General features: G+C 39.6%; 1 protein-coding gene across 1 annotated transcript; it reads right to left on the bottom strand.

Annotated features, from left to right (window-relative positions):
* Positions 1-507: 507 nt before the first annotated feature.
* Positions 508-15,078, bottom strand: ZNF706 (zinc finger protein 706). The gene is made up of 4 exons (XM_058175493.1): positions 14,915-15,078; positions 3,706-3,842; positions 2,427-2,531; positions 508-1,900 (listed from the first exon to the last, which is right to left on the bottom strand). The coding sequence occupies exons 2-3, from the start codon at positions 3,838-3,840 to the stop codon at positions 2,436-2,438; spliced, it is 231 nt and encodes a 76-aa protein (XP_058031476.1). The 5' UTR covers positions 3,841-3,842; positions 14,915-15,078; the 3' UTR covers positions 508-1,900; positions 2,427-2,435.
* Positions 15,079-26,651: the final 11,573 nt, after the last annotated feature.

The raw sequence follows: 26,651 nt of genomic DNA, 5'->3' as shown, positions 1-26,651 counted from the left end.
CAGAGAATTAAAAGATTCTTATTCTGGATAGTTCCAACCCATCCAATTCATTCCCATGTGTTAAATGTCAGGATTTTCTTGTGGCCTTTGACTGGTTAGAAACAATTTATCTTTAGCAGTTTAATTAATATACAACTCAAGATTTAGCTTGCCCAGTGTACAGACACAAGCTACTTATAACAGCAATTCAGAAAAATGCAGCCTGCAACATAAGTGGGTCAGTTGTACTAATCTAGTATAAACCTATTTTTTGTTCCCATCCATTTATTTGTTGATAACTAGTCTGAAAAAAATATTACATGTATCTGCCTGAGGAATGAATTTATCTGAAAGCAGCTTTCCGGAATTCCACATAAACAAAGTAAAGTAAAATTAGTGAACATATAACCTCCCAAATTATTTTTAAAACTGTGTTCCAGTCCGACTTTTCAGTACCTCTTATTGGTTTGAAAGGCAGGTTTCTTGCGTGTGGGACCCCCGTTGTCATTTTACAATGAGGACATTATATTAGGTAAGGAAAAAAAACAACGAAGCAAGAGCTTTATTCCAATGTCAGGTTACAAGTGCAAGTAAGCAGTGTTACTGGTATTGTTTACCCCAGGGTAATGAAAATAGCATCAACTTAACAGACATATCAGATTAGTAAACAAACAGATCACAATTATTATTTTTTTATGTATCAAATGTGGATTATGTGTACTGGCTTAACAGAATGATTTCAAAGATGTCTGTTCTAGGCACAAAGCAAACTTTGGTTAATATTACTATCAGTGTCAAACCAGTAACATAAGTAATCAGTCACAAATTATCTGTTTGAGTGAAAAGCACCTGGGGCAGAACTTATAGATTGCACCTGAGATCAGAATCCTGCTCAAACATAGTTTGGAAATCTGTAACATAATGCAACACTGCCTGGTATTGAAATTTTAGCATCCACACTGCTATATGTAATCAGTTCCAACTAATCAAATGAATAAGCCATTATTTCTCTCGTCATATGCAATCCTATTCCAACAAATAAGCTTTTTCCATTTTTGTTTTCAAACAGGGAAACATTTACAGTAGTCATTTTTACATATGAAAGGTTGCCAGGTGGCCCACTTCTTACAGGTACAATTGAGAAGTTACACAGTGGGTCTTCACAACAGAAAGCAGTTACTTCATGTTGCTATAGTCTGAACCACTCAGATCATGTAAAAAACCAACAACAATGTTCAGTTCAAGTATACTTCTGATATCCCACCATTTAGTATAATGATTCACTGCTACTGCAGGTGACTCCAGTGCATAAATCCAAGATACAAGTGCCTCAATGCAGAGTGAAATTTCACAATGGCCGGGCAGAAGAGGCACTCCAACCTTAAGTAGTTGAAAGTGCACACGTCTTCAGTCAAAAGCAGTGGGGTTTTTTTGTTTTTGTTTTTTTAAGAAAATGAGTGCGCTCAGGCAAGTATCGTATTGAATGGAGAAATTATTTCCTTGTTTCATTAACAGCAATGAATCTACCCTAACTAAACTACCTAATTTTTGGCAGGGTGAGAAGTTCACTTGTTGAAGATTTATAAGGCAAATAAAACATGGAAATAGAATTTCTACAAGCGTTTGACCTGTGATATTGTAAAATCAAAGTACTATTTTATTAAATGAGTTATTTTACACAATATGAACATCAATATAATTACAACTGTAAAAAATTTTTTAGAATGAACCAATTTCCAGATTTTCAACTGTACAATTACACAGAGTTGTCTTTACATGAAGCCCAAGAGGAACAGCATAAAAATATGAATGTTTCTATAGCCCCTTCATTTTTTTGCTGATCAAGAGTTTGTTAGAAAAGCAGCTGCAGATTTGTTATGTAATGTCTGACAACAGAAGAGTCAATATTCCATGAATTCACCTGAAACACAAGAATAAATTCATTAATTGAACTGCTAGGCATTATCTTATTAATAGTATGCAATAATTTAATGCAGTCTTTTTCAAACTTGACAACTTTAAGATGTGCAGACTTCAATTCTCAGAATTTCTCAGACTACTGGGAGTTGAAGTCCATACATCTTAAAGTTGCCAAATTTGAAAAACACTGATTTAATGTCATCCAATTTTAAAATTAACCATCACAAACAATTGTTAATAGAGCTAGCTAAATCAAAATGAGAACATTATAAACATATCCTTTCAGCTATTTTCTGCAGTTTTGCAAATAGGCCTGGTGATAACAATAGCCTAACTACACAAGTTAAGTTGTAAATACAACAGATTCCCCTCCCTTTCCGAAAAAGCTCAAGTAGCAGTTGATTTTATATTAAAGTTCTCTCTCCATTTTCATACCCTTCAGAAATACAACAAGTGAAATATAAATGAGACAAAATTATTTAGGATTTATGATCAATTAATTTAAAATTTAAATGGTACAAAATTACCAGTGAACTTTATGCCTGAACATCAGCTAATTCTGGAGGAAGGGGGGTTTTGGGATGCTTGCTCTCAAAGTGCTGCTTGAAGGTCTTGGGATCTGGCATCTGTGTCTGATTAAGGAGAGAATAAAGCAACACAAATGTTCATTCAGAATCAAGGACAGTTTCTTCTTCCTGTATCCTTAAGATCCTTGTGTGTCCAATCACACTTGGCCAATAAAAATTCTATTCTATTCTATTTTATTCCATCTGCCACATTCCTTTAGCTTCTTTGAGTCAATCAGTAGTCAATGGGCTTTGGAATATTATCATCTCTTTCCTCATTTAATTTCCCTTTTTTAACATATTCACCCAAGTTCAACTTTAATTCTCTCACAAATTTGGTCACATAATAATGCCTCTCCATGTACCCTTCCTTTTATATTTATTTACTTGACATACCTTATTGAAATAAAAGAATTCAACTCTGCCTATTTTTAGTGTTGGGCTTCAGAGAACTATAATAAAATTTATTTAATGAAATACATATATAGTTTTCCCGATAAATTATTTAGAACTGCTTAATCTTCTTCATATTAATCCTAATATGACATTAAAGGAAAACATTTTACTATCTTCTGACCACAATAATAAATATTAACTAGGAGTCAATAACTCAACTTTTGGCAGACTGAAGTTTCTATCATTACCCCTATCAAATCAATAATCTTTAAATTGGAAGGATAATAATTTCTATAAATATCTAGGTGGGGTTCCTAGATAAAAGCATCTGGGGAGGTTATCCAACCCTTGATTAGAATCAGGGAAGCCAGCTGGGAAGGTCAGATGTCTACAAGGATGCTGCAACATCGTGCAACAGTTTTAAATACAAGGATTGGCTGTAAGTCACTTTTTTCAGTGCTATTGTAACTTTGGGCACTAAACTGATGGTCATAAAGCAAGGACTACCTATATTACATATTTTAGCTAACATGTTTCTTCTAATTTCATGTTCATTGCACATAATTTTTGGAAGTCCCATATAAATAATTTTATTTAATTAGTGTAATCATATATTGATTAAATAATATATAGTTCTTATTTGGAAACTCCAGCTATATTACCTTCGGAAGGAAGCTTCCCCAATATATTGCTCTTAAGGGACAACAGCTCTAAGGCAAAATTTCCTTACCCATTATGTATACAATACAAACTTTCACAAAGAAGGATGTTGCTTTGCTACACTTCATACTCCCGATTTAAAATCTAGAAAGATTGCCCAGTATTTTGTTTCAGAGCCTCTTACCCTACAGACGGTGCATGTATATATTAAAGCAGCTTTAGCTGCTGCCTTCTGATCATGGCCTTGTTTCTTTTTCTGTCCAGCTTGCTTTTTGGCATTTTTCTGTTGTGACTGGATTTTCTGCTGTCCACGAGCCATATCTAGAAGTGCAGAAATTATAACTGATTATTCATGTATAGTTCCTAAATTAAAGGAATGTATCAGCCTATGCAGGCTTAGCATTATTGTTTCAGAAGCTAAAATATGAAGTAGGGTATTGCAATGATCCCGATTCAAAGGGCAACATGTGATTCATAGTAACAAGAGCACACATGTACAATAGCAGCTGTCAGAAACATTTGCAGCCAAACATGCCTTTTCCCAGGATCACATATCAGCTGCAGAAGGCAGCTAATTTAAACACATCAGATAGCTGAACCAAAATGTAAGTAAAGCTTTTAGTGTCAGGTGATACTGTATATTTTTTAAAATAAATTTGTATGCAAAGTTTTACAAAGAACATAAAAACTAATGACAGACCCTAACAGCAAGCCAAATGTATTCAAATTTACTTCAGGGATCCTCAAGACAGTATAGAATTGGGTATACTTCACAATGATGAAATTTGACAAGAGATTGTTGAATTATTGGAAGGAACAGGGAGGAAGGGGAGGAGGGAGTGGAAAGAGAATAAATAAAACTTCCAATTTCCTTGCAGTACAGTACAACTACAAAAAATTTTCTTACTCTATGAGATATAATCTATTTTGAATAAGGAACAAGTTCATAGTCCAGGAGTTCTCCTTGAACTTGCATGATAGTCTAAATTATATAAACATATAAATTACTGGATAACAGTAGCAAGTGAAGATTTTCATGAGCTTCCACTACTGTGATAGTTGTGTTTATACTTGAAGAGAGACTTGGTTTCACCGATACCTGTGCCAGTAACATCAGGTGTAGATTATTGCAACATTCCTGTACTGTTTGACTGTCCTCCAAATTGTTACAGAATTGTGACTGTTCCAAAATGAAGCATGCTGCAGTGGGAGTGGGAGTGGCACCCCCAAAAAACTCCTATGCTGAAACATTTACAATGGTTGCCAGTTGATTTCCAAGCCAAATTCAAAGTATTTATTTAGATGTATAAAGCCTTACAAAGCTTAGGCCTTAAATAATTGCAGGATTGTCACAAAGTCTTCTTGGTAAATTCAGTTTTCAATGGAACATGTTTTGTAGATCCTGCCACAGATATATTAACACACAACAAAATATATTACTACTATATTGCTGATAAATCTGGTCTCCTCTTATTTCAATTTTGGACTTACTTATTATTTTTATAAACAACCCAAGACAGCAAATATACCTAATATTCCTGCCTTCCTGAGTTTTAAACACTTATTTTTTAATATTATTTTAGAGTGATTTCTGAATTCTGTATATTATATATGTAGTTTTGTAAGTCACACAGTGCTATTCAAATATACATTAATAAATATAATTGTATTAAACAAATGTAATCGAATTAAATAAGATAAGGCTCCTGCTGAAATTGATATTCTCATAACAAATATCCCTTCTACTATTCATATGCTTTATATTCCAATGTCATTATATTTCCCTGCTCCTATAATTCCATTACATTTTGTGGCAAATCAACATTTCGTAATGTATGTTGTTCCCACCCAACTATTATGCATGAATGGAATACTATCAATCTCTCACTGAATAAAGGAGGTTAGTCCTTTTATCACTCAGGAAAATATTTGCCAGCATTTCTGGATAAAAAGAATATCAATTTTTTTAAAAAAAAACAATGGTTCTTTAGCCATTGAACACCACTAAAAACTTGGAGAGGATTGTATTTAATTTCTATAAGAGGAAAAATAACAGTGGGGAAAAAAGATTAGAAGTATGGTCATATGGCTCATTTGTGGCCAAAAATCAATACTAAAACTAAAGGATATGTATTATAAATCTACAATCTATTACCCCTTCATGGATTACTGCCTTGTTGTGGCAATGGGGCTTGCATAGCTCAATGAAGCTATGAACTATGTTGCGCAGGGCCATCCAAGATGGACAGGTAATAGCAGAGAGTTCTGACAAAACGTGATCCACTGGAGAAGGAAATGGCAACCCACTCCAGTATCTTTGCCATGAAAACCCCATGGATAGTACCAAAAGGAAAAAAGATATGACAACGGAAGATGAGCCCCTCAGGTCGGAAGGTGTCCAATATGCTACTGGGGAAGAGCAGAGGGCTAGTACTAGTAGTACCAGAAAGAGTGAAGCAACTGGGCCAAAGCTGAAAGGACGCTCAGCTGTGGATGCATCTGGTGGTGAAAAGAAAGTCCGATGCTGTAAAGATTTTTTCTCCATAGGAACTTGGAATGTAAGATCCATGAATCAAGGCAAGTTGGATGTAGTCAAACAAGAGATGACAAGACTGAACATCGACATCTTAGGAATCAGCAAACTAAAATGGACAGGAATGGGTGAATTTAATTCAGATGACTATCAGATATACTACTGCGGCCTAGAATCCCTCAGAAGAAATGGAATAGCCTTCATAATCAATAAAAGAGTAGGAAAAGCAATACTGGGATACAATGCCCAAAATGACATAATGATCTCAGTTTGAATCCAAGGCAAACCATTCAATATCATAGTAATCCAAGTCTATGCCCCAACCACTGGTGCTGAAGAAGATGAAATTGATAGGTTCTATGAAGCTCTACAACACTTTATAAAATTAACACCCAATCATGGGGGATTGGAATGTTAAAGTAGGAAGCCAAAACATAACTGGAATAACAAGCAAGTTTGGCCTTGAAGTACAAAATGAAGCAGGACACAGGCTGATAGAATTTTGTCAAGAGAATAAGAAGGTCATAGCAAACACTCTTTTCCAACAACCCAAGAGACGACTCTACACATGGACATCACCAGATGGTCAACAGAGAAATCAGATTGACTATGTGCTCTGCAGCCAAAGATGGAGAAGCTCTATACAGTCACTAAAAACAAGACCAGGAGCTGACTGTGGCTCAGATCATGAGCTTCTCCTTGCAAACTTTAGGCTTAAATTGAAGAAAGTAGGAAAAGCACTAGGCCGCTCAAGTATGAACTAAATCATATCCCTGATGAATATACAATAGAGGTGACAAATAGATTTAAGGAATTAGATCTGATAGATAGAGTGCCTGAAGAACTATGGATGGAGGTTCACATCATTGTACAAGAGGTAGCAACTAAACCATCCCAAAGAAAAAGAAATGCAAGAAAGCAAAATGGCTGTCTGAAGAAACTTTGCAAATAGCTGAAGAGAGAATGGAAGCGAAAGGCAAGGAAGAAAGGGAAAGATACACCCAATTAAATGCAGAATTCCAGAGAATAGCTAGAAGACATAAGAATGTCTTCTTAAATGCCAGTCCGGCTTCCGGCCTGGGTACAGCACGGAGACGGCTTTGGTCGCGTTGGTTGATGATCTCTGGAGGGCCCGGGATAGGGGTTATTCCTCTATCCTGGTCCTACTTGATCTGTCAGTGGCTTTTGATACCATCGACCATGGTATCTTGCTGCAGCGGTTGGGGGGCCTGGGAGTGGGGGGCACCGTTTTTTGGTGGTTCTCCTCCTATCTCTCCGACCGCTTGCAGACAGTGTTGGCGGGGGAGCAGAGATTGACCGCGAGGCACCTCACATGTGGGGTGCCACAGGGGTCGGTTCTCTCGCCCCTCCTGTTCAACATCTATATGAAGCCGTTGGGGGAGATCATCCGTGGTTTTGGGGTGAGTTGCCAGCTGTACGCTGATAACACTCAACTGTACATTTCCACCCCGGATCACCCCAACGAAGCCGTCGACGTGATGTCCCGGTGCCTTGAAGCCGTTCAGGTCTGGATGGGGACGAAAAGACTTCGACTCAACCCATCCAAGACGGAGTGGCTGTGGATGCCGGCGTCCCGGTACAGTCAGCTAGTTCCGTCGCTGACTGTGGGTGGCGAGTCACTGGCCCCCAGGGAGTTGGTTCGCAGCTTAGGCGTTCTCCTGGATGCACGGCTGTCGTTGGAAGAACACTTGACGGCCGTTGCCAGGGGAGCTTTTTATCAGGTTCGCCTGATCCGCCAACTGCGTCCCTTCCTGGACCGGGATTCGTTATGCACGGTCACTCATGCCCTCGTTACCTCCCGCCTGGATTACTGCAATGCTCTCTATATGGGGCTCCCCTTGAAGAGCACCGGGAGACTTCAACTGGTACAGAATGCGGCTGCACGGGGGATAGAGGGAGCGTCTCGGAGCTTCCATATAACACCTCTCCTACGCAAGCTGCACTGGTTGCCGGTGGTCTTCCGCGTGCAATTCAAGGTGTTGGTGATAACCTTTAAAGTGCTCCATGACATAGGACCAGGTTACTTACGGGACCGCCTGCCACCAATAGCCTCCCATCAACCTGTGCGCTCCCACATGGAGGGTCTCCTCGGGGTGCCGTCAGCTAAACTATGTCGGCTGGCGGCCCCCAGGGGAAGAGCCTTATCTGTGGGGGCACCTACCCTATGGAACAAACTGCCTCTGGGGCTACGCCTTCTTCCTGACCTCCGGGCCTTTAAGCGCGAGCTCAAGACTTTTTTGTTTCAACGAGCAGGGTTGGCCTAAGAGTAATTTTTAATTGAGTGGTTTTATTACTTTTTATTTTAATATTCGGCCTTATGGTTTCAGATTTTTAAATTTCAAATATTGTGTTTTAATTTGTGTATATGTCTTTTTAACTTAGCTGTAAACCGCCCTAAGTCTTCGGAGAAGGGCGGTATAGAAATATAAATAATAAATACATAAATACATAAATAAATAAATGAACAGTGCAAAGAAATAGAAAAAAAATAGAATAGGGAGGACCAGAGATCTCTTCAAGAAAATAGGGGATATGTTGTGTCTGCGCCCCCGAGCTGGCCCCCCTGCCAGAAAGTGACTCGGAAAGTGAGGGGGAAGGGCCATCAGGACTTACCTTTGGAGCACCGGCTCCTCTGGCTCAGCTCCAGGAGCCAGAGGCAGGCCAGGTGGAGGAGATAACGAGGCCTCCGTCCCCTGACTCTCCCCCTCCCCAGGCCATGCCTCCAGACCCAGCTGCTAGCAATCAGGCCTGGCTAGATCCCAGGTTTCGGAGATACGAGAGGCAGCTACAACAAGGGAAGGGGTGGGGCAGGCCTAGAGAGTGCTGAGTCATGGAGCCACACCCCACAGAATATAAAAGCAGCCCCGGCTGCTCTTCTGCTTCGTGACGAGCAAAAATTGAGCTGAACTCTTTGACTCGTGGAGAATTGAGCTGAACATTCGGCCTGGATTGCTGACTTCCTGGTTGCCCGGCAACCCCAAGATAAGGGAGACTTTGGCAGGCAGCTGCAGATTCCCTGCCAGGACTGATAGCAGCCGTGAACTCAATTACTGGCTCGTTTAGCCAGCTCGTGTGGCTGAGGCCGGGAGGGGACAGAACAAGATATGAAGGGAATGTTTCATGCAAAGATGGGCATGATAAAGGACCAAAATGGCAGGGACCTAACAGAGGCAGAAGAAATTAAGAAGAGGTGGCAAAATTGCACAGAAGAACTCTACAAGAACGAGTTTAATGTCCCTGATAACCACAATGGGGTGGTCACTGACCTCGAGCCAGACATCCTATAATGTGAAGTCAAATGGGCCTTAGGAAATCTGAGCAACAAAGCTAGTGGAGGTGACAGTATTCCAGCTGAGCTATTCAAAATCTTAAAAGACGATACAGTAAAAAGTGCTACACTCAATATGCCAGCAAATTTGGAAAACTCAACAGTGGCCACAGGATTGGAAAAGGTCAGTTTACATTCCAATTCCAAAGAAAGGCAATGCCAAAGAATGTTCAAACTATCACACCATTACACTCATTTCACATGCTAATAAAGTTATGCTTAAAATCCTACAATCTACGCTCCAACAGTATATGGATCGAGAACTACCAGAAGTACAGGCAGGATTTCAAAGAGGCAGAGGAACTAGAGATCAAATTGCCAACATATGCTGGATCATGGAGAAAGCTAGGCAGTTCCAGAAAAACATCTATTTTTGTTTCATTGACTATAAAACCTGTTGTGTGGATCACAACAAATTGTGGCAAGTTCTTAAAGAGATGGGTGTACCACACCATCTTATTTGTCTCTTGAGAAACCTATATGCAGGTCAAAAAGCAACAGTAAGAACTGGACACGGAACCACTGATTGGTTCAAAATTGGGAAAGGAGTCCAGTAAGGCTGTATACTGTCACCCTGCCTATATAACTTACATGCAGAGCACATCATGAGAAAGGTGGGGCTAGATGAATCAGAAGTTGGAATTAAGATTGCAGGGAGAAATATCAACAACCTCAGATATGCAGATGATATCACTCTAATGGCAGAAAGTGAAGAGGAACTAAAGAGCCTCTTGATGCTGGTGAAGAAGGAGAGTGCAAAAGTTGGCCTGAAACTCAACATTAAGAAAATTAAGATCATGGCATCTGGCCCTCTCAATTCCTGGCAAATAAATGGAGAAGAAATGGAAATAGTGACAGATTTTATTTTCCTAGGTTCCAAGATCACTGCAGATGGAGACTGCAGCCAAGAAATTAAAAGATGTTTGCTTCTGGGGAGGAAAGCTAGAGCAAATCTAGACAGCATTCTAAAAAGCAGAGACATCACCCTGCCAACAAAAGTACCTATAGTCAAGGTTATGGTTTTCCCAGTTGCAATGTATGGCTGTGAAAAGTTAGCAATGTATGGCTAAGAAAGGCTGAGCACCAAAGAATTGAGGCCTTTGAACTATGGTGCTGGAGAAGACTCCTGCGAGTCCCTTGGACTGCAAGACGATCAAACCAGCGAGTCCTAGAGGAAATCAACTCTGACTGCTCTTTAGAAGGCCAGATCCTGAAGATGAAACTGAAATACTTTGGCCACCTAATGAGAAGGAAGGACTCAATGAAGAACAGCCTAACGCTGGGAAAGATTGAGAGCAAAAGAAGAATGGGATAACAGAGAATGAGGTCTGCTTATCTACACAAATACTCTAAATATGAAACACAAGTCTGTCAAAGTAATTGTCATGTGGTAATTAAGTCAACCAAGTGGTAGCTAATAATAACAATAATTATTATTATATTTTTTATTGTCATTGTATATATACAACAAAATTGACTTACTCTACTGGTGCAATCCATAACAAATTACAAAACAACATGAATAATATAGAAAATGGTCCTTATACAAGTAATTAGAAACTAGTCATATGTTTCCATGTATGCATGGAGTGATTGTAGTTGTACTTAGGAGTCTGACAGCCCATGGGTAAAAGCTGTTTTTAAATCTCTTTGTCTGGGTGGCTATACGTCTGTGTCTTCTGCCCAATGGTAAAAGTGAGAAAAGACACTGACCAGGATGTGAATCGTCCCTAAGTATCTTCCTTACTCTGCTGAAACAACGAGACCTGGTGATGTCATCCAGTGGTGTTAGGGGGCAACCAATGGTTTCTTGTGCCAAAGTAGTGCCTTCCTGTCCAGAGCTGTTGAACCAATGTACCATAGTGTTACATAGTATGTAAGGATACTTTATATCGTAGACCGATAGAAAGTGGTCATCAGCCATTGTTCCACCTGATTTTTCCACAGGACTCTAAGGAAATTAAGTCTCTGTTGAGCCTTACTAACCACCAGGGACATGTTCCTGCCAATCCATGCACACATTGGACATTTCATGGAATGTTTGAATTGAAATGTTTTACAATATTTGCAATTAATACTTATTGCTTTATTTATTCATTCATTCAACTTATATGCCACCCATCTTGCCTGGAGGCAACTGTTATTAACAGAACTTAAATGAACGGAACCAAACAAATCAATTAATATTTTCCATAGTCCGTTGCATCTACCCAGTTATAACTACAGTATAGCAAACAATATGCAGTATATACTGATTTACAATTTAAAACTGCCATTGCTTGCATCCAGTTAAATTGCTTTCAAGATAGGCAAGATTGAAAGTAATGTAATTGTTACACAAAAAGTCTCAACTCACATTTGGATTCTAACCCAACTTTTAAGAAAATTCAGGACAATATATACAGTTAGTCCTCGACTTATGACCACAATTGAACCCAAAATTTCTGTTGAAATTGCAAATGAAACATTTGCTAATTGATTACTGCCCCATTTTATGACCTTTCCTGCCCCAGTTGTTAAGTAAATCACTGCAAGTGTTAAGTTAGTGACATGGTTCAGTGAATCTTGCTTCCCTATTGACGTTGCTTGCTCAGAAGGTTGAAAAAGGTGATCACATGACCCTGGGACATTGCAACCATCATGAATATGACTCAGCTGCCAAGAATTCTGATCATGTGACCATGGGACTGCTGCAATGGTCATGTGAAAAATAAGCCACTCTTTTCAGTGCCGAGGTAACTTTGAAGGGTCACTAAATGAACTGTTTTAAGTTGAGGACTACCTGTACAGGGTTATATCTTCTTATTCTCCTAGTTGCTCTATGAAATTCAAGTTAGCATGATTGGCTTGAGGTCACTCTGGTGGTCACACGCATGGATAAGATTTGCATTAACCACCGAGTGTGCTGATCTAATAATTTTCTTTTAAACATAATCTGGTTTGCTTTAGTTGCATCCTAAACCATTTTTTTTTTATTGTGTAGGATGTCAATGTGTAAATTCACTCGGAAAAGGAACATGCAAAAGTGTCTATTTTACTGGAAAATATTTTTAAAAAACCTGAAGATAACTAAATCTAGATTTCATTTTTCCAGATGAAAATCAATTCCACAAAAAGAATAAAAGTCTATTTTATTCAGCTTAGTATCTGTTGTAATCATCACTCTGAAGTTCATGTAAATACTTACTAGATCTGCAATTTGGTTAAAGTGTTTTTAAGAGGTACAAAATTTATCAGATTAGGAAATAAATATATGGGAGAAGAGATGGATAAACTTATTCAGTAATGATTTTAACTTTTCAAAAGTACCCTCATTAATTTTCCCAGTGCTTAGAAAAGGAATGTTACCCAGTTAACTGGCTTTTTAAAAAGTAGATGAAGAGTTTTGTAAATTATTTTACTATAGATTGCAGCTTTATATTTTACAAGCAATAATTTTAACTGAGCACAGCAATCAATAATCAATAAAATGAAGACCTAAAATTCAACCATTTTCTTTTGAGACAATGAATACTGGAGATATAGAATTCAGCATTACATAATCCAGTTTAGCCTTCCTCAACAAATATTGGCTTTTCTTTGCTTGATAACAGAACAGGACAAAAATAATAATTCTATGCGATGACTGAATCTCTTATTTCACTCAAAGGGAACATGTGGAAGATCTATCTTTCCTTACATCATATATCATCCTAATTTTTCACAAATGTCCCCTTTTCATCTACACATCACTAAATTAATTCAAAGCAAAGAGTGTTACAACCATGTGGGTTACATTTGCTATATATAATGCCAATTACTGACAATTGTTTTAATCAAAATTATTATCTGTATAATTATTACACTGGGTCAATCAGTATTATACACTAGCTCCTATTATGATGCATGGTTTTTTTCCCCAAAAATTCATGCCACTGCTTTATCAGGTCTTCAGTAAATTTATGGATACGGTACCTTGTTTAGAACAGCTGAGAATTCTAAAAGGTTGGTTGAGTATTTCTAAAAACAAACCAAGATTGTCCATGAGATTGTCAACTAGAATTCTTTTAAGTTCCAGAAGAATTTTGTATTTATGGCACCTAGTTCTCCTGAAACTGCAGGTAACTAACTAACATATGCTACCAGATTATTCCTGGTTTTCAAGCAAACTCACAATATTCAACACCAGATAGCTTCTCATTTGTAAAAGCACAGTACAACATTATATACTTCATTATATACTTTCTTCTAGTCCATATTCATGTTCTTGCATTACAAATTATAGTCTGAAATAATACATTTGACTCTTAACATAATCAATCAACAGCAACACAATTTTCTAAGGAGAACAAAACTACAAGTTGAGAAAGTCTTCAAAGCTGCCCAAGAAAGTCCAAAAGAAGCAGTAGTAGATTAAACTGCTAAGCCTTACATCTTTCATGCAACAAGACTTTGTTTCCTAGGAGAAAATATTTAAAAAAATTGAAAACAGTGCAAACAACGGAGAAGCAAATGGTAACAAGGTCTGGTGCTTCTGCTCTGAAACCCACTACTTTGTACACAGGAAGCTGAACACAAATTAACTATTTGTTCAACTTAATTTGAACTTTATGAGACATCATTATATTTAATTTTCCCTGTACCCGAAGGCAAAAGTATAAACATTCCAGATGGACTTTAAGCTGCTTGTGATGACAACCAGAGGAGTCAGGCCCATCATGTGACTTTAAAGAAAGGAAGGAAACTACCATACGCAGCAGGATCAGAAAAGTAGTCGCTATGAAAAAGTTTAAGAGTAAACTAGGGTTTATGCTGTGCATAGAGTATTCAAAGCCAATAATAACCCAAGTGGAAGGGAAAACAAGAGGCCAAGCCTAACTCTGTGCAATACAACAGGCAGAAAGAAACCTCTCTTAGGCAGAGACAGGCCTCAAGAAGAGCCTGGGACCTTAGAGGAACATTATGCTTCCACCAGCCTCACCTATTCAAGGTAAACAGGTAGACCCAGTCAAACTACTGCATCTCCATAGTTAACTTCTCCCAGGAATCCCGGCAAATATTTTCGAAAGGACAACAGAGGGGGAGAAATATACAAAAAAACGCCGTTTGCCGAAGCGTGGCTTTTAAGACCCGCTTCGGGCAGCTCTTTCAGGAAGGGCAGCGGCCACCATTCCCCGGGTCCCGTCCCAGGTAAGGCGCCCTCCCGCTTTTCCCCGAGAAGAGCAGCAAATGCCACGGCAAGCTGTGTTGCCTCTCGGAGTCCGCGCAACAATGTGCCACCAGCCGTCACCCCCCAAAACGCCCGGCAAAGCTCCGGAGGAACGCGGGGCCGCCTCCTCGCCACCTTGGGGATAATAAGGGCGGCCTCGCCCGGGTGGCCGGGAAGGCGCTGCCCTCCGCCCTAAGCAGGCGGTCGGTCGGCCTCGCCACCGAGAAGCCCTCGGGCCTGGCAGGGGAGGCAGCGGACACCCCCCACTCCCCCCAAAAAACAACCCTTCTTCCTCCTCCTCCTCCTCCTCCCGCCTCGTTTACCCGGGTTGTGGTTTCTCCGGCCGGCGAGGCGTCAAGTCGACGGCGAGGAGTGGCTCCGGGCAGCCCCGCAGCAGCGGCCGCCGCCGCCCGCTCGAAAGGATGGAAGAGCCCGCGCGCCTTCCTGTCCGTCTTCCTGTCTGTCGCCCGGTCCGTCAGTCCGTCGGCAGCCCCACCTTCGCCGGGCCGCGCACGCGCCACCCCTCCCCTTCAGCGCGCGCCGCCCCGAGCGCGAGGAGAGGCCGCTCCCGCCAAGGCGCCCGGCTGCGCCCGAACTGGGCCAATGGCGGCGCCGCGCTCTTTACCTCAGGCGGGAGCGAGAGCGGCGGGCAGCGGGGAAATAGCCCCCCTTCCCCCGCGCGCGCCATGCTTCCTTGGTCTCTCTTTCCCCTCCAGTCTGGGACAACCGACTCGCTTCAGGGAAAGCCACCGGGTCTTCCGACTTGTACTTACATGTTGCCTGGGGAGTGGAGTTATGGGGTTTTGTAGTCCTCCCTACTTGGGAAGAGCCTGGTGGGGCAAGACGCGGGAAACACATCCCCCCCTCCGCCCGTCCCCGATACCCTGCTGAAGCCTTCGGAGAGTCTTCGATGAGATGGATATAAATAATGAACGTATATGTGGGTGGGTTTTGTTATGGTTCTCTCTCAGTTTAAGGTGGGTGCTCTCTAATGATTATGTCAATAGAGCCCGCGCCATGACACTCTCCTGATTATCTGAAGAAATAATAAAATAACAGAGTTGGAAGGGATCTTGTAGGTCATCTAGTCCAACCCCCTACACCATATCCGACCTATGGTAGATGAATGCTTCCAGTGATGAAGCACCCACAACTTCTGAATGCAAGTTGTTCCATTGGTTGATTGCTCTCACTGTAAGAAAATTTCTCCTTACTTCTAGGTTGAATCTCTCCTTGATCAGTTTCCGTCTGGCCTTAAGGTGCTTTGGAAAACAGATTCAATACCTTCCTCTCTGTGACAGTCCTTCAAATATCTGAACACTGCTATCTTGTCTCCCCTAGTCCTTTTCTTCACTAGACTAGCCATGCAGTTCCTTTATGTTTTAGCCTCCAGTCCCCTAATGCTGGAGCTCTTTGAAAAGAGCTTATGCACGGTCACTCACGCCCTCGTGACGTCTCGTCTGGATTACTGCAATGCTCTCTACATGGGGCTCCCCTTGAGGGGCATCCGGAGGCTTCAGTTAGTCCAGAATGCGGCTGTGCGGGTGATAGAGGGAGCCCCTCGTGGCTCCCGCGTGACACCTATCCTGCGCAGACTGCACTGGCTACCTGTGGCTTTCCGGGTGCACTTCAAGGTTTTGGTGACAATCTTTAAAGCGCTCCATGGCATAGGGCCGGGCTATTTACAGGACCGCCTACTGCTACCAAACACCTCTCACCGACCCATGCGCTCTCACAGAGAGGGACTCCTCAGGGTGCCGTCAGCTAGGCAATGCCGTCTGGCGACACCCAGGGGAAGGGCCTTCTCTGTGGGGGCTCCCACCCTCTGGAACGAACTCCCTCCAGGACTTCGTCAACTTCCGGACCTCCGAACCTTCTGTCGCGAGCTTAAAACACACTTATTTATCTGCGCGGGACTGGATTAGATTTTAAATTTTATGGTTTTATGGTTTTAAATGGGTTTTATTATTTATATGGTTTTAACAATTCGGCTATGGAATAAGTTTTTTACTTGTTATTTTAGTTTGTATTTATGTGTATTTTTAAGTGCCTGTGAACCGCCCTGAGTCCCTAGGGAGATAGGGCGGTATATAAATGTGAACAATAAATAAATAAATAAAAAAAGCAGGAAGGATCTTTTTTGAAGGGTGTATGTTTTTCACATTTTGCAATTTGAAGGTGGGAAGGACAGCAGGAAGCCTTGGAGAAGCAAACCAATCCCACCTCTATGCCCAAAACCTTGAAAAACAATATTTTGGTGGGAGCTACTTGGAAAAGTAGGGCAAGATTCGGGAAACACATTCCCTTCCCCCCCCCCCAGCCAGCTGAAGCCTTCGGAGCATCTTCAATTAGATGAATATAAATGAACATATATGTTGGTGGGTTTTGTTGTGGTGAATTTGGATTTCTTTGTCATTGGGGATGTTTGCCATTCTATAAGAGTTGTGCTTTTGCCGGTTGGGCGGCCCTAGCAGCAGCCCTTTAAATCGGTGTTTTTCCAACCTTGGCAATTTTAAGATGTGTGGATTTCAACTCCCAGAATTCGCCATTCAGCTTGCCCTTATCATAATGTTGCCAAGGTTGAAAAACACTGATATAAATACATTCATACTGTATCTATACATGTATTTTAATAAATAAAGGAGTTGCACCATTTATATATTTATATTCACTTTTACGGGCTTCTATTGAAGAAAGTTGGACCATAAGAAAGGCTGAGTGCCAAAGAATTGAGGCCTTTGAACTATGGTGCTGGAGAAGACTCCTGCGAATCCCTTGGACTGCAATGTGATCAAACCGGTCAGTCCTAGAGGAGATCAACCCTGACTGCTCTTTAGAAGGCCAGATCCTGAAGATGAAACTCAAATACTTTGGCCATCTAATGAGAAGGAAGGACTCACTGGAAAAGAACGTAATGCTGTGAAAAATTGAGGGCAAAAGAAGAAGGGGATGACAGAATGAGGTGGCTGGATGGAGTCTGCTGCTGGATGAAGCAGTAGGTGTGAACTTAAATGGACTTCAGAAGATGGTAGAGGACAGGAAGGCCTGGCAGAACGTCCATGGGGTCGTGATGGGTCAGACACGATTTCGCAACTAACAACAACAATTTTGGCAGAGGGTTACTGACCTGAGGAGAAGCAAGACAGAAAAAAGAATCTTTAAGAAAGATGGATGGCAGGGTAGGATTAGATGAACTGGACAGGAGCATGGTGATACAAATGAGACCAGTGTCCTTCATTTACTGAAAGGTATAACTTCCTCTTTGGCTCTCCTAGTGTTTATTTGGTAACCCAAGCTTGGGTCTGTCCTGAACAATAATCACGGTATCACATTCAAGACTGGAAAAAATGTGAAAATTAGGCTTGAATAATGAAACCTTTGTCCTAAAAGTACATGTTTTGAAGAATGGGCATACAGTAGATGTGATAATATGTTGGCTTTTAATTTGAGTAATTCTGTAGCCAAATGTATATCCTGCTATTCCAAAACTAATGGTGGGGGGTTGTCAGTTGGTCCAAAAGAGGTGAAATTTTGCAGAAAATGAGTTTGCTTTTGGTAGAATAAAATATCAAGGAACTAAGCATTAAAGTATATGATCTCAGATGCTCTGTTCACTAACTGTTATATTCTACTGATTGCCTTCTTTTCCAAATTTAAAATAGGCTGCATAACTTCATAAGTATACATCCTATTATAGTGATGGCGAAACTTTTCGACACTGAGTGGTTCGCCATCACGATCCTATTAGGTCTGTTATAAAGTCATAAAAGATTTGGGATTTATTTGTCTAAAAAGGGCCTACTTTTCTATGAATCTTCCTAGTGATTAGGTTTGGTTGCAGAGGCCTTGTTTCTGTTATGTCCAATTACAAGATTACACAAAGAAAGAAAATAAAGGAAGTGACTTATTTGCAGGATAATGATTTTGAAACACTTGTAGTAGAAACTGGTCATTTTTATTCTCAGCCATTATAGCTGTTACAAGGTATCTTAGAAGATAATGTAGGTTCCAAACTATAAATACTATCAAAGAACCTATATCTCATCTGATAGAATTAAAAATATCAGTTTTTCAAAAAAGGATGGATATGGAGTTCAGGATTTATCCTGAGCTGCAACTAGTTTATTTCTGAATTTCAAATGATAAGAGAGAACCTGTCTACCCTAGATGAGTTCAAATCACCAGGACCAGATGGATTACATTCCAAAGTTCCGAATGAACTGGCAGATGTGACCTCAGAACCACTGAACTATATCTTTCAAATATCCTGGAGCACTGGGGAATTACCAAGGGACTGGAAAAAATCTGATTAGTTCCCATCTTCAAAAAAAAATAATAATCCAGGAAATTACAGATTAGTCTGACATCAATACATGGGAAGCTTCTGAGAAAGATAATAAAAGCAACAAATCTGAGAACACCTAGATACAAACAAAAGCAAAAGCCAACATGAGTTTGTCAAAAACAGATCCTGCCAGACAAATCATATTGCATTCTTAGACAAAGTGACAAAATTAGTGGACCAGAGAAATGCTGTGGATATAATTTATTGGAACCTCAGTAAGACATTTGATAAAGTAGACCACAACCTGCTACTTGAAAAGATAGAAAAGGTGGCACAAAATGTAAAAAAGATGTTGAGACTAGAAAGACCACAGAGAAGAGCAACAAAGATGATTAGGGGACTGAAGGCTAAAACAAAGAATGATTGCTGGAATTGGGTATGTCTAGTTTAATGAAAATAGGACTGGGGTGACATGATAGCAGTGTTCTAATATTTAAGGGGTTGACACAAAGAAAGGGAGTCAACCTATTCTCCAAAGCACCGGAAAGGCAGGACAAGAAGCAATGGATGGAAATTAATCAAGGAGAGAAGCAACCTAGAACTAAAGAAATTTCTTGACAGAACAATCAGTGGAACAACTTGCCTCCAGAAGTTGTGGATGCTCCAACATTGGAAGTTTTCAAGAAGAGATTGGACAACCATTTGTCTGAAATGGTATAGGGCAGTGACGGTTAACCTTTTTGGCACCGAATACTGAAACTGGAGCATGCACGCACATCGGTGTGACAGAACCCAGAAGAGAGCAGCTGGCTGGGGTGCATGCGTGTGGTGGCTAGCTGCTCTTCTGGGTTCTGTTGTGTGCATGTCACCGGACAGCTGGTTTTCTCCTACTAGACTGTTTTACTGTTATTACTTCGTTAAAGGTTTGCTTCTTACTGAATGTCTTACATGATTTATGGAGGAGGGGGGAGGTTTGTACTGTTCCTAGCGTTCGGCTGACATTGCATGTATGGGGGAGGGAGATAGTCTTTCAAACAGATGTTTGAACTGATTTGGCATGTTAATGTAACGGGAGTTGCCTGCTTCACATTCCATCCAGAAGATTGACAGAGGGAGAATATCGGAAGTGAAACTACACGTGGCCAAGGAGGAAGACGACATTGGATTATAACTGTTTGAACTCTTGTGGGAGGAGGGCTCAGGAGAGGATATGACGTCTGTTGTTTTAGTATACTTTCAGTTCTGGCTTTGCTTCCATTGCATTCAGACTTGTTTAGTAAAAATTACCAATTTCTTCAAAATGATGGAGTTGGGTCTTTATTTTCTTAAACATTGATCTGAGGCAAGCTGACATTAAGCCAGAACTCAAAATAATCAGTCATCCAGGATCACAACCTAGGGGACTGACAACTTTTTCTTAATGATGTCGGAGCATGAATGCGGAGCTGATAATGAGCAGCTGGCAGATAGCTCCTTCCAGGACTATTCCAGAGGAGCTGATAAGGAATCTCTTCTGGGGAGAAAGCCAACCCCAGAAGATGAGCCGGAGGAGATGGGAGCAGTCTTGGCAGCCACATCGGGCCCTCCCAAGTATTCAGGAATTCTGTCATGCTCATGTGGGCCGAAACCCAGAAGAGAGCAGCTCCCCAGTAATCATTGGCTTCAGCTTTTGTTTATTTAATTAATTCATTTATTTTTCAAATGTACATATTTTTAAATCTTAAATCAACTCATAGTGGATTACAAAAAATAATAAAGTCAGTACAATGGTAGCAGATCAGGAGAAACACAATAATTCCAATTCCTATTCAGAAAATGGAACACTGGACAAATATAATTCAGTGCCAAATAATTTTTGTCTATGCTTTGCATGACTGTTCAGAAGTAAGAGCCATCAAAAACTTTTATTCCAAAACAAGCATTCATAGCACTATAACTTAGTTTATTCAGTACATAAATTATAACAGTAATCAAGTCATCAGCAGTATATATCCCTCCTCCCCAAAGTTAATTCTTAAAGTGAGACAGAATTCCTTTGGAAGGTTTTCACAGCCTAGTTGTAGATATGAAAAAAGCTGTTCTCTTTAATTCCAGCTATTGTTGGGACAAACCAGAGAGCTTCTGTAGATAGTTGGATAAGCCAGTCAGCAGTATAGTTAGACAGTAACCTTGATTTCCTTTGAATAAAAGTCTACCATGGGCCTAACCTATACAAGCACGTGCTTTGGGTATAATGCATACTATGTAACTTTTCCAGGTTTCAAACATCACAAGTATTTCAAAATTTAATCAGAAACCTACTGAATGTTAAGCTGAAGCTTTGTTTCGAATTGGGGTGGCTGCATAATTGGTACATGCTGTTTTATATAGTAACTAAAGGAATTGAGAATTCAATTTTTAGAAGTGCTGGCTGGTAATTCTGAAAGTTGCAATCCAATACTTTTGAAAACTGGGGAAACCTTTCTTTTGCTAAATTGCTTAAAATACAGAATGCCTACCTTTATTGACTGCAGTCAATAAGAACAATTTCTTGGCATGTTTTGCTCTGTTCTGTATTTCTTTTTCATAACTGTAGCCAGCTGTTAAATCATTTGGTTACTTAGTTTGAAATGTCAAGTATATATTGATTTTTATAACTTGACATGTTATTTATACATTTCTTTTGCATGCACTTAAAATGAAGAAAATAGAGACTTGCTAAAGAACTTGCAGTCTAAAATTAGTTGCTGCAGGAAACAGGAGGAGAGTTAGTATTTCACTTGTAACAGCTGTGTATGAATATGTGGAATGACAGCTACTTGTACTAACTAAACAGATCCTCCCATGAAACACTCATCTTCAAACATCCTCAGGTTTTCAGAAATGATTTCTGCAGTCATTTGCATCCTTGGCACATTTGTAACAGTACATTTGTAACAGCACATGTAAGATGACTTGTTCCATTTACTTGTAATTAAATTACTGCAATAGGGACTTCTCCCCTTGTATTGAATAAATGCCATGGAAATCCTACATAGGAACTTCTGTCCCAAAGAAGGCTACATAAGAACATTATTGTAAAGACGTGATTTTTCTACACAGAAAGTACTTTTATATCACAAACAAACTATGAGGTGAGATTCCAACTGCAGTGTAAAATGGGACATCACTGAAGTGGCCTTGTCTCATTCGAGTTGTTTGGAATAACCAATGAGCGGTTGCAGGAACTGGGCATGGCTAGTCTAGTGAAGAGAAGGACCAGGGGAGACATGATATCAGTGTTCCAATATTTGAGGGGCTGCCACAGAGAGGAAGGGGTTAGGCTATTTTCCAAGGCACCTGAAGGCCAGACAAGGAATAATGGATGGAAACTGAACAAGGAGAGATTCAACCTGGAAATGAGAAATTTTCTGAGAGACAGCAATCAACCAATGGAACAGCTTGCCTTCAGAAGTTGTGGGAGCTTCATCACTGGAAGCTTTCAAGAAGAGACTGGATTGCCATCTGTCAGAAATGGTGTAGGGTCTCCGGCTTGGGTGGGGGGTTGTACTAATTGACCTACAAGGTCCCTTCCAACTCTTAATCTGTTAACCCAAGTAGGATGTGCGGTACTGTGACGAATCATCTTGCATGTTTTGAAGGTTTCAGTTTCTGCAAAGTTAAAATGGCATCTCATGATGTGATATTGTCTAACGTCCCACTAGCAACCATGTAGTATTTTAGTTAACTCTCCTGATAGAGGAATAACAACATAAATTAGTCTTTCTCAACAGTTCTGTCAATAGGTGGTAGGGATTTGTGAAATATTGTGATTGAAGAAAAAATAAACATCCTTTTTTATTTGACGTGCTACTGTATATGAAGCTATCACTTAGTGGTGTAAACCTTTATGCACTGCAAATCAGCTGCTGATGTGCTTTGCTCTTGTAAGTGTTGCAACTGTGAATTGTATTGGTTAGAATTGTATTGTGAAGTTTTCTCATTTATTGTAATTTTTATGCAGGGTTCCTTGAGGTCCAAAGATTATTTCAAGAGTTCTTAAAGATGTCTAAAGGTGTTTCTTGGTTTTTATTTATAAATTAAGGTATAAATCAGGTAATGGAAACTGAAAATGGCAAAGCTTTTTATCTTGTGAAATCAGAGAACAGAGTTGATTTTCCTTTCCTATCTGTTTTAATGGATATGTTTTATGTTAAATGTTTTTATATGGTTTTATTCCTATTTTTAAATGTGATTGTTGGTATGATAGGATAGGTTCATAGAATATAGTCAAAGGATTATATAGGATTGTTTCTTGGTAAACACTAATGTTTTTCATAAAGTATGATCAGGTTAAAAGGCATTTTATAAATCACTTGAAAAAGAATTCCTTTATGTGCATTGTTTATTTTTCGAGTCTTTTTGTAAAGAGAAAAGAATGCATATGCAAGAGTCCTAGATTACAGAAATGCACTTGCTACTCAGAAAGAGATAGCTGAAAGTGGTAAAGGATGCAGGTCCTCAGGTTTAAGGAGAAGAAGCAAGTTTCCATTTAAGTTTTGTTACGATGTAAAACAAAAATATTTGTTTCAATAACTAGGTGCTACATTAAATTATAAGTTTATCAGATGAAATTGCTGCCATCATGTCCTTGAGTAATTTGATAGGACTACAAATTTGAACTTTGTAGACATTCCAGAAATAGCTCTTGCTTTGTCATTTCCTAAAGCTGCACTAAAATTATACTATTACAGCATTATGCAATATCCTTGTTTGTCATAGCATAGATATTTAACTCACATTGGATTGTATAGAAATAGGATATGGATGTCCTATTTTAGAAGATTTGTACTATCAGACTTGCAATATTAATCTAGTCTTCCAATAAAGTATAATTAGCTCATCTGGTCATGTTTCTGGTCTGATCTACCAGGGAAATCCTGCAAGTCTGATAGTAAGATCTGCTGCAATCTCTATTTCAGGCCAACAAGTTAGGGACGTTTCTTTCTGAGTCTCTTTCTCTATCCATTATGTAGATTTGGGCTATGTGGTCTCTTATCTAATCATTCCCTAGGCAGCATTTCTTCCACCACCATCACTTCCCAAGGTCATGTCCACATAGAGTAACTGAATCCAAATATAAGAGATTGAGCAGGCTCACAGCCCAGACCTATTTGTAATATTCCCCTTCAAAGGAAGAAGAGAAACTCAAATAAATTTTGTGCTAATTTGTGTTTCTTTTTGTCATCTAAAGTGATTGTTTCCTTTTTGGGTTCACATATAGTCTAACTGCAATCATTTTGCCGTTTCTTGCTTTTCCAGTTTCATTAATTTAGAATGAGTTTACTATTAAGGTATTAGTGCTTTTAAAAAAACCAGTGTAACATAATGTATAGTGCACCCTAAACTTTTCTGCTGTGAAATAAATGCTACTGATTTCAATTAGATTCATTCTCAGAAAAGCCTAATAGATCTAGCAATTAACAAATAGAAGTGAAATTTTAATATTTCCTAATAACAAAGTAATTCAAGACTACCTATTTTTTTAAAGGACCTCTTTAATGGACAAATCAAGCAGGTAATATCTGAATTCGTAAATTATTTAAATGTTCATACTGTTTTACTCTATTGTAAGAAAACATAGCATATAAACAGATATGTAGATGACAGCATATGTGAGGGCTCAGAAGCAAATTCACAAGGGTAACAAGTTTGGCAGCTTCCCCTTTAGGGACCTTTTTTGTGAGAATGTTGAAAGAACATGAACGAGGGAAGATTACGACTGAAGAATCTTTTTAAAGTATTTAATGCATCTTTAAGAGCAAGACTATCATTTTGATACATAGTTATCTTTCTATGTCATCATATCAAATTACCTCAGTAAACTAATGCAAGCATTTCCTGTTCTGACTTTTCGCTGGTTGCAGAAAGAAGTCCTGAACAGGATTCCATTCCTACCATAATGAAACAGTTGTTTATTGTTATAAACGAAGCTTAATCACAGTAGAACCTCATGTCAGTTCTTTGAGATAGTCCAAAGAAGCACAACCTTGAGTACTAATGCTACTTTTATTTACATGAGAGAATCTGAAAACATCTCTCCCCTTCTTTATTTTTGTGTTCAACAAATTAGGGAGGGTCCCTCCTGAGATGCTTTCTGTGCCGTTTTTGTTTCCATGAACTGAGATAGCTTTTGCATGATGGTTATTTAGTCTCTGGCTTTCCTTCTGTCTCCTAAAGACTGTCAGGGTTCCAAGTAACACCCCCAGCAAAATCAAACTCCGAGGCTTGAAGTTCTTCAAAGCTAACTTTTATTAGAGATGTCATATTGGCACGTCTGGGAAAATGTGAATCTGAGAGCTTCTGGGGTTTCCACATCCAAAAGAAAGTTCAAGACCTTGCTCCCTCTCCCACATGTCCACCACACATCCAATCAGGTACCGTCTGGAACAAAAGATACCTCCTCATTCTTAACACAGCTGCAGGGCACCTTGGCCTTGACTTTCTATAAAGAATTTTATTTTGACTACATATCTTCTTCCCTCTATGTAATCCCCTCTCCCAATTTCCCACAGTAGGTTTTATGGCAGGCCTGAAGCCTGAAGGAAGATGACTTCCAGGTCTGAGAAGGACATTCCCACAAATCATTATATCCTACTTATATTTCTTAGCAATTCATATTGAGATATTGAGAGGTATTCTGCCTCTATTATTGGCAATAATACACAGTATGGCTAATACTCATTGATTGCCTTTTCCTTCATGAATTTGTTAACCTGTTGAGCAATCCATGTTGGTGATTATTGTGCAAGATAGGTAACTTCATTATTCCTTTCTTCTTGACACTGATGAGATCACACTGGAAGTACTATGTACAGTTCTGGGCATTACCTTTCCAGAAGGACTTTGATAGGATAGAGAGGAGAGCAATACAGGTAGTCCTCTACTTATGACCACAATTGAGTCCAAAATTTATGTTGCTAAGGGAGAAATTTATTGAGTGAGTTTTGACCCGTTTTAAGACTTTTCTTGCCACATTTGTTAAGTGAATCACTGCATTTGTTAAATTGGTAACATGGTTTTTAAGTGAATCTGGCTTCCTCATTCATTGACTTTTCTTGTCAGAAGGTCACAAAAGGGGATCACATGACCCTGGGATACTGCAACCATCATAAGTGTGAGTCAGTGGTCAAGCATCTGAATGTAAATCATGTGACCATGGGGATGCTACAAAGGTCATAAGTGTGAAAAATGGTCATAAGTCACTTTTTTCAGTGCCGTTGTAACTTTGAATGGTCACTAAGTGAACTGTTGTAAGTCGAGGACTACTTGTAGTGAAGATGCAGGGCTTGAGGACTTTTAAGCTGAAGTGGGGGAAAGGGAGGGGGAGGCATGATAGTTGGACACAATACATAAAGGGACACTGAAAGGAAACGTGCCAAGGGACACTGCTCTTCAAATGGCCATGGAAAAGAATGGTTTTATTTGCTGAAATTTTATTGTACAGTTTTTTCAATTATATATCACTTAGCAGTGAGCAGAAAGCAGGTGTGATTTATAAATACTTAAATAAATGTTAAGATAATTGGTAATGTTAGTTTCCTTCTTTCAGTTCTACTATACATTTCCAAGGTGCAGTCCTTGAAGCATGTATAGTGTTCCAAAGATCTGATTCAAGACATTATGATATTGGCAGTTTTCTTTTTTATTCATTTATTAGCAGCACAGAGTATATGTTTGTTTTTTTGTATATTGTCTTCATGAACTATACCAAGATCGTTTCCAGTCACTTTCAGATGAAACCCTATACATTAATA

The sequence above is a fragment of the Ahaetulla prasina genome, chromosome 3, assembly GCF_028640845.1.
Source record: "Ahaetulla prasina isolate Xishuangbanna chromosome 3, ASM2864084v1, whole genome shotgun sequence".
NCBI lineage: Eukaryota > Metazoa > Chordata > Lepidosauria > Squamata > Colubridae > Ahaetulla > Ahaetulla prasina.
This window is presented reverse-complemented; position numbering and strand designations above follow the sequence as displayed.